Source organism: Scomber japonicus, chromosome 16 (assembly GCF_027409825.1).
Source record: "Scomber japonicus isolate fScoJap1 chromosome 16, fScoJap1.pri, whole genome shotgun sequence".
In the NCBI taxonomy this organism is placed as follows: Eukaryota; Metazoa; Chordata; class Actinopteri; order Scombriformes; family Scombridae; genus Scomber; species Scomber japonicus.
Window position 1 is genome coordinate 2,977,685 of NC_070593.1, and position 9,322 is coordinate 2,987,006.

At 43.0% G+C, this 9,322-nt stretch overlaps 1 protein-coding gene across 1 annotated transcript in view; it reads left to right on the forward strand.

Moving 5' to 3' along the window:
* The window catches only part of klc1a (kinesin light chain 1a), a 58,329-nt gene extending 49,339 nt beyond the window's left edge, over positions 1 to 8,990 (forward strand). Inside the window, exons 8-14 of the mRNA XM_053336216.1 lie at positions 823 to 996; positions 1,901 to 2,000; positions 2,686 to 2,738; positions 4,809 to 4,876; positions 6,671 to 6,779; positions 8,360 to 8,521; positions 8,955 to 8,990. Of these exons, the coding sequence (XP_053192191.1) occupies positions 823 to 996; positions 1,901 to 2,000; positions 2,686 to 2,738; positions 4,809 to 4,876; positions 6,671 to 6,779; positions 8,360 to 8,521; positions 8,955 to 8,990 (702 nt within the window). The remainder of the gene's footprint in view (positions 1 to 822; positions 997 to 1,900; positions 2,001 to 2,685; positions 2,739 to 4,808; positions 4,877 to 6,670; positions 6,780 to 8,359; positions 8,522 to 8,954) is intronic.
* The last annotated feature ends 332 nt before the right edge of the window (positions 8,991 to 9,322 follow it).

Sequence of the window (9,322 nt, forward strand, 5' to 3'; positions counted from 1 at the left end):
TGTGGGAGAGGTTAGAAAAGAAGAAATTAGATCAATATTTAGAAAAAAAACCTTCATATGTATATAAAAATAAAGAGGCAAAGAGATGAGAGCATTACATGATCATTCACTTAACCCTCCTGTTGTCCTAGAGTCAAAGAAGGAAGGAGGGAGGAAGGAAGGAAATAAAGAAGAAAGGGAGGAAGAAGGAAGGAAAGGAGGAGGGAATGAAGGAAGGAATGAAGGAAGGAATGAAGGACCTTCCTTCTTCTCTCTTTCTTTCCATCCTCTCTCTTTCCTCCCTTCCTTCTTTCCTTCCTCCAACCCCCTTTCTTCCTTCCTTCTGTCCTTCCTTCCTTCCTTCCTCCCTCCTTCCTTCCTTCCTTCTTCCTCCCTCCCTTCCTTCCTTGACTCAAAGACAACAGGAAGGTTATGTTCACTCCCTAAAGATCCTCATGTGTGAGGGCAGCAGTGGAAAATACTAAACTAAAGAAACTGTGAAGATACATCATAGTTCATCGAGGGTGGAGATAATCCTTCATTAATCCTAATCCAGGTTAAAAGTTCAATTAGTCCTGATTTTGGTTTTTGCCATAATCACCCAACCCTAACTGAACACTGAACATTTCTTTGATTGTATAAAATGTGTAAACTGGTTTAGCAGCAGTTCCAGGAGTAGACTGACCAGCGTCTGGCTGCTGGGTGCCGTTAACGCGTCACCCCGGATCAGAGCCGTCCACCAAATGGCAAACTCCCGACTCCCAGTCACCTCACACCCGTTTCCTTTGATATACCACGTGTTGTTCTAACCCCCCACCCTCCCTCTCTCTCTCTCCCTCCCAGGTGCTGGGCAAGGACCACCCAGATGTGGCCAAGCAGCTGAATAACCTGGCTCTGCTGTGTCAGAACCAGGGCAAGTACGAGGAGGTGGAGTACTACTACATGAGAGCGCTGGAGATCTACCAAACCAAACTGGGCCCCGACGACCCCAACGTGGCCAAGACCAAGAACAACCTGGTGAGGAGGACGAAGGAGGGAGGAGGGAGGACGGAGGAGGGAGGAGGGAGGAGGGAGGAGGGGTGGGATCAGGAGGAATCAACCATTTACTATATTATAATATATTTAGGGCTGCAAGTATTGATTATTTACATTGACAGTTAAAAAAAAAAAAAAAATCCATATTAAACTATATTATTAAAAAGTATGTGTGAATGAATGAATGAATGAATGAAGGAATGAAACTTTTATTACCCCTAGGATAATTTGCTTTGCCCTTACTTAGAGAGCACAAAAAACCCCATCACAGCATTAATAACCATACATGACAAAAATGATGAGTAGAAAATGTAAATAAAGAATAAATCATTTTGGTAATCGAGTAATTTTTTTGCAGGTAGATTTCCTGATACAGGGAGTCTGCAGGTCTTAAAAATGTCTTTAAAAGCAATTATTTAGGTTTCTGCAAAAAAAAAAGGGTATTAAACAGTCTTAAATATAATTCACAAAGGTTTTAAATAGGTTTTTTTAGTCTCCCATAAGCAGTAATATTAGTTATAAAATGTTTTTTAATGTGATTTTTGCAAAAACCTGCCTGTAAAATCCCTAATTCTATTGTTCCAGACCTCTGACCTTAAATGTAGTAGTTACTTTTATCTATTCATCCTGCTGCTTATCCACTTCAAGCTCATGATTAATAAGTAATTAGTCATATTACTATTGTTGAGTTATTGTTTTACACTGTCAGCATGTACTGTCAAAAATGTCACTTTGCAGCTTCGTCACTCCCAGGTGTTAAATTACACTGGATGAGGTATTAAAGTGAACTTGTTGAATCCTGCTGAGACTCTGCTGATAGTTGAAAGGAAATGTTTGACTTTTCTTTTCTTCATTCTGACTCTTAACTTTTGATCTTCTCTTCCAGGCGTCTTGTTACTTAAAGCAGGGGAAGTTCAAACAGGCCGAGACTCTTTACAAAGAAATCCTCACACGCGCTCACGAGAGGGAGTTCGGCTCTGTGGATGGTAGGATGCACATACACACACACATATACACACAGATACACACACATACACATACAGATACACACACACACATACAGATACACACAGATACACACGCATACACACATACAGATACACACACACACACACACATACAGATACACTCAGATACACACACATACACACATGCAGATACACACATACACATGCAGACACACTCAGATACACACACATACACACATGCAGATACACACATACACATACAGACACACTCAGATACACACATACACACATGCAGATACACACACACATACACACACACATATACACAGACACACACAGATACAGACATACACACACACACACACACACACACACACACACACACACACACAGGCAGACATACACACACGCACATACGCACACACACACATACACACACACACATAATCAGGTCACTGCAGCCAGTCTCCTCTCATCCAAACTGACTTGGAATAAAAACAACACACTAATGAATTCAGATTCTTTCTCTGTAAGTAAAGGTTCAGATTTCCAGCCACCATTTTTTAAAAGAAGACACAAAAACGACCTTTTAGCTGAAAAAATAAAAACTTGTTCAGACTCAGAGTGACTGGTTAGAAACCTCGTCTCCTCTCGTCTCCTGCTGTTCATCAGACTGTCTGATTGTGTCTGTGTTTCTCTGCAGATGAGAACAAACCGATATGGATGCACGCTGAGGAGAGAGAGGAACAAAGCAAGGCGAGTATCTTCCAACAAGACTGAAATCTGTTGATATTTCCCCAAATGTTGGTTCCACCATGTGTTTCTGAACATTTTGACTAAAGGTTTTAATGTCTATTAAATATTACAGTTGGAGAAAATCTGATAAATTAACTTTGAGTCACATTGACGTCCACAATCATAGATAATAGTTATACACCTTTACAAACTGAACTGAAGGAAGGAGGGAAGGAAAGGAAAGGAAAGGAAAGGAAAGGAAGGAGGGAAGGAAGAAAGAGAAAAGAAAGAGGGGAGGAAGGAAGGAGGGAAGGAAGGAAAGGAGTAAGGAGGGAGGGAGGAAAGGAAGGAAGGAAGGAAAAGGAAAGGAGGGAAGGAAGGAAAGGAGTAGGGAGGGAGGAAAGGAAGGAAGGGAAAAGAAAGGAAAGCAGTAGGGAGGGAGGGAAGGAAGGAAGGAAGAAAAGGAGTAGGGAGGGAGGGAAGGAAGGAAGGGAAAAGAAAGGAAAGCAGTAGGGAGGGAGAGAAGGAAGGAAGGGAAAAGAAAGGAAAGCAGTAGGGAGGGAGGGAAGGAAGGAAGGGAAAAGAAAGGAGGGAGGAAGGAAGGAGGGAAGGAAGGAAAGGAATAAGGAGGGAAGGAGGGAAAGGAGTAAAGAGGGAGGAAGGAAAGGAGGAAAAGAGGGAGGAAGGAAGGAAGGAGAGATGGGAGGGAGGAAGGAAGGAAGGAGGAGGGAGCAAGGAAAGAGGGGAGATGGGGAAGAACGAAGGAAAAATTAAAGAAGAGAGATGGGGTCAGTTTGACCCGGGAGGACGACAGGAAGGTTAAAAGCCTTTTCAGAATGAGGATCAGTGACTCAGCTGATCTGATACTGAGGAGGAGTAGTTAGTTCCACAGTGTTGGAGCTCGCTGCTGCTTCCTGTAACAGCTGTAGACGAGACACTGCTGCTTCCTGTAACAGCTGTAGACGAGACGCTGCTGCTTCCTGTAACAGCTGCAGACGAGACACTGCTGCTTCCTGTAACAGCTGTAGACGAGACGCTGCTGCTTCCTGTAACAGCTGTAGACGAGACGCTGCTGCTTCCTGTAACAGCTGCAGACGAGACGCTGCTGCATCATTTATGAATTACAATCATCCAGATGGAGAAAATGAAAGAGTGATTAAGTTGTACAATAATGTTTTTTTTTTTTTTATTAGAGGTAACATAATACTCCTTAACCTTCCTGTCGTCCTCCTGGGTCAAATTGACCCCGTCTGTTTTGACTGTTCCTTCTTTCCTCCCTTCCTTCTTTCCTCCCTTCTTTCTTTCCTTCCTCCATCCCCGTTCCTTCCTTCCTTCCTCTTTTCCTCCCTCCCTTCCTTCTCTCTTTCTTCCCTCCCTCCTTCCTTCCTTCCTTCCCTCCTTCCCTCCTTCCCTCCTGCCTTCCTTCCTTCCTTCCTTCCTTCCTTCCTCTTTTCCTCCCTCCCTCCTTCTCTGTTTCTTTCCTTCTTTCCTTCCTTCCTCCGTCCTTTCCTTCCTTTCCTTCCTCCCTCCTAACTTCCTTCCTTTCCTTCCTTCCTTTCCTTCCTTCCTTCTCTCTTTCTTTCCTCCCCCCTACCTTCCTCCCTTCCTTCCTTCCGTCCTTCCTCCCTTCCTCTCTCCCTCCCTTCCTTCCTTGTCTCGAGGACAACAGGAGGGTTAAATGAAGTGTTCATGACACCATTTAAAAAGTGGAATAGGAAGGATTGACTTTACAAAGAGTGGGATTAACAGATTAAATCTCAGTAATAAGCAGCCAGTGGTGATTAAAGACCCGACTTTCCTCAACTAGGAGTTTATTTTGACACAGTTTTAAAGGTTTTAGTTGTTCAGAGGGAAAGAAAATCCTGACCCGACTATAATCCCACAATCTAAAAGCCCCTTGTGTTGTCTTTGATGGGATTAAAAAGCCTCTGGTTTATTAAACGGGTTCATTTAAATCTTTTCACTATTTTTTTGTACTGACGCTTCTTGTCCAGACTCGAGTTATAAATACATGTGAAGGTTTCTGGATTCCATGTAGAAGTTTATTTTTTATTTTTCAAGCTGATAAAATGTATTTTTGTCTCGTCGTAGGGGAAGCAGAAGGACGGATCACCGTTTGGAGAATACGGAGGCTGGTACAAAGCCTGCAAAGTGGACAGGTGAGTGTGTTTGTTCAGGCTCCTGACTTTAAAACACAAAACAACACACAGAGTCAAAATGTGTTCAAATATTTCCTTACAGCGGGCCACACACAGAGAGAGAGAGAGCAGACTATTTCCTGTCAGAGTTTACCAGCAAAGTCGTATAAAACTATATTTTTTAGACAGTTAGTTGCAACAAAAAGTGTCGCTCCACCACTTTGGTCTAGACTACTATTGGATGGATTGACATTCATCAACCACAGAGGACAAACTCTACTGACTTTAGTCCCTCTCTGACTTTTCCTGGAACACCTGGAAGAAAGGTTTTTTTGTGACATACAGTATCTTAACAACTATTGGATGCATTGGCTCAGGAGGTAGAGCGGTCGTCCTCCAATTGGAAGATTGGTGGTTTGAGTCCCGACTCCTCCAGTCCACATGTCGATGTGTCCTTGGGCAAGACACTTAACCCCCAAATTGCTCCCGTTGCTGCGCCAACGGTGTATGAATGTGAATGAATGGTTAAATTCCCCCTGATGAGCAGGTTGGCGCCCTGCGTGATAGCTCCTGCCATCAGTGTATGAATGTGAATGAATGGTTAGATTCCCCCTGATGAGCAGGAGTCACCACGCAGGGTGCCAACCTGCGTGGTAGCTCCTGCCATCAGTGTATGAATGTGTGTGAATGGGTGAATGACATGTAATGTAAAGCACTTTGAATGGTCGCAAAGACTAGAAAGACGCTATATAAGTACAGTCCATTTACCATTTACCATTGATATGAAATGTGAAGCAGAGAGCCATGCTGCACAGAGGATATATTATAAGAACTCCACTGATCTCCTATTTTTTTATCCACCACCATCATCAGGTCATCAGTGCTTTGGTTTATGATTAAATACCTGCAAATGTAATTCTTCCAATCATCCTCAACTGTACATGATGTGTAGCGCTAATCATCTAACCATTATACCTGCTGGCCTTCAGCATGTTAGCATGTTAGCATGTTAGCTTGCTGTCGTTAGTATTTAGGTCAATGCACCACAGTACACCACTCTACACACACACTCACAGAGCCTCACAGAGCCTCTAGCACGGCTGTAAACTCTGATTATTGATGTTTCTCTTATGAACTTATTTGCTTTACAGTGGTTTAAAGTTTAAAATCCTTTGTGTCTGACATGTTTAAGGCTCCATGTGTTTGAACCATAGTTACCTTGCTGGTCTGATCTTCACTCATAAAAGAGAAGAAGATTAAACTGGTTATTAAGAATGTTTTACAACTCAATATGGAAAAAATGGGCTGAATGAGATCAGAAGAACACATCACTACTGTATCATCTTGTTTCTCTTTTAACCCTTACATGCTGTTCAAAGTCAAATTTAACCCTTTTTTTTACATTTAAGAACTATAAAAACACCATATACATATTTATTTTAGTTGTACTTTTCCTAATGTGACCCACAGTATTAAAAAATGGAAATAAAATGCATCTTTTTTTTATTTATGTGCAGCTGATACACATTTTTATTTATGCAAATGTACAAGTTTGCCCTGTACTTATTAAAAAAATTAAAAATCTCATCATAATTTATAAAATGGACCATAAAATAGTGATTGTGAGGATTAATCAAACATGTATTAATGACTGATTGTGGGGTTTAAGGATGTGAATTGGTGTAAAGACTAACTATGACTCAGACTATGACTCAGACTATGAACAGTATATAAAGGGTTAAAGACCAAATCAGGCCAGTTATCTGACCTGATTCTCTGAGATGAGCCGTTGACCCTCCTTTTCTCTCCTCACAGCCCCACAGTGACCACCACCCTGAAGAACCTGGGCGCCCTCTACAGGCGGCAGGGCAAGTTCGAGGCGGCTGAGACTCTGGAGGAAGCTGCCATGCGTTCCAGAAAGCAGGTGTGGTCTCTCTGGATGATGTGATTAACACCACCACACACTCATGACTGTCACCTGCTTCCACACCTCCCATGAAATGACTCAGCTTAGCGTTTCACTGCAGATCAGAACACACATAAATCTGCAGTCTGGGGTAAAATTAGGGATGAGATGCTAAACTGAAGATGCTGCGGAGGCCTGGAGAGCGGCTTTATAAGCTCCTTTTGATAGTGTGTTACTGATGAGACTTAATGGGGTCTCCTGTGGGGAGAGGAGGTGAGGAGGCAGCGTTGAAGCCTCTGCAGCAGCTTTTATCTTCAATTAGGAATCCTTCTAAAGATTTAATATCAAGCATCTTAGAAACAGTATGACTCACATGATGCTGTAAATCCTGTGGTGCCACTTAAGTCACAGCTGTAGAGACTAATAACACTCTCATAATTAATCTAATTGCACATCTGTATTTGACAAGTTGATTTACTGCTGCTGAGAGTATGAAAGGAAGCATATTAACAGGTTTTAATGCCACAAATTGCACACAGATTTTTGCCATAATTCTCATGTTAAACATAGGTAGGAAATGTGAATTGAGAATTATGTTGAAATATAAGTAGCTTTTATAATATCTGCACTGACGTATGAGGAAAAGAAGTCTGATATCAGTAGTTTATTGTATTTGAAACATGCTCATGCCCTCCCAGAAAGTAGATTTGCTTTTTAAATGTTACCCTTCCTTCTTTCCTTCTGTCCTTCCTTCTTTCCTTTCCTTTCCTCCCTTCCTCCCTCCCTTCCACGCTCCTTCCTTCCTTCCTTCCTTCCTTCCTTCCTTCCTTCCTTCCTTCCTTCCATCACTTCCTTCCTTCCTTCCTTCCTTCCTTCCTTCCTTCCTTCCATCCCTTCCATCACTTCCTTCCTTCCCCCTTCCTTCCTTTCCTTTCCTTTCCTCCCTCCCTTCCCCCCTCCTTCCTTCCTTCCTCCCTCCCTCCCTCCCTTCCTTCCACCCTTCCACCCTCCCTTCCTTCCACCCTCCCTCCTTTCCTTCCTTCTTCCTTCCTTCCTCCCTTCATTCCTTCCTTCCTTTCTTCCTTCCTTCCTCCCTCCCTCCCTCCCTCCGTCCCTCCCTTCCTCCCTTCCTTCCTTCCTTCCTTGTTTCGAGGACAACAGGAGGGTTTAAAGTTCTCCACTTAAAAAAAAAAAAATAGAAAAGTGGCACCAAAGGAAGCAGCAGGATTTACATGCTGTGGTTTTTTATACAGTGATGTCATTAAAATAAACAGTTCCCCGTCTTACCTTCCTAACCTGCTGCTGCTGTGTAAGCCGTGATTGACTGGCAGGGGCCCGGGTTCAGGGCAGCAGGTGGTGGAAGTTTATAGCTTTACTATTAATTGGATTGGTTGAAATCGTACTTATTACTGTCAGCCGTATGTGTGTCTGTGTATCTGACAAGCTGTGGGTGGCAGAGGTGCTCGGCTTTTGCTTTAATTGGATTAGTTGAATTGGTATTTATTGCTGTCTTGTGTGTGTGTGTGTGTGTGTGTGTGTGATTTCATGTGTGTGTGTGTGTGTGTGTGTGTGTGTGTGTGTGTGTGTGTGTGTATCAGGGTCTGGACAATGTGCATAAGCAGCGTGTGGCCGAGGTCCTGAGCGAACCTGAGGCCCGCGAGAAGCAGCGAAGCCGTGAGAGCTTGACCTCTGACACGGTGAAGTACGAGAGCGGGCCAGACGGTGGCGAGGAAGTGAGTATGAGCGTGGAGTGGAACGGGGTAAGTACAGTACACAGCCCTCAACACCATACCACCGAGAGTCTTCATAAAACAACAACTACAGGGAGACAGAAATATTTACACAAGTCTGAATCTTTCTGGACAGAAGCCACTTAAAACATGAGTCTTGATATATGATGTTAAAATACTGTGTGAAGATCTGAAAGCACTTTAAAGACAAATATAGAACAAGTTAGAATAGAAGTATCAGTGTGAGGATCTTCTTTTACAATTAGAAGAACTCATTGACCTTAAATCTACTTTAAATCTACTGATATACCTTTTTTGGCCACTTGGGGGCAGCAGAAACAAATAATGAGCACAGCACTGACATATCATCACCTTTTAAGTTGTTAAACTAGTCTAGTCTCTTATTTTACATCCATCGTTCAAATATTCACTCTCTTTTAGTTCTGTTTTTACTCTCTAACAGCTCCTGAGGGGAATATCTGACTCTATAAGCTGCTAAATCAGAGGAGTCAAACTCATTTTCATTCAAGGGCCACATACAGCCCAATTTGATCTCATGTGGGCTGGACCATGGAGGGAGGGAGGAAGGAAGGAAGGAAGGAAAGGAGGGAGAGAGGAAGGAATGAAGGGAGGAAGAAGGAAGGAAAAGAGGGAGGGAAGAAGGAAGGAAGGAAAGGAAGAAGGAAGGAAAGGAGGGAGGGAGAAAGGAAGGAAGGAAAGGAGGGAGAGAGGAAAGAATGAAGGGAGAGAGGAAGGAATGAAGGGAGGAAGAAGGAAGGAAAGGAGGGAGAGAGGAAGGAATGAAGGGAGGAAGAAGGAAGGAAAGGAGGG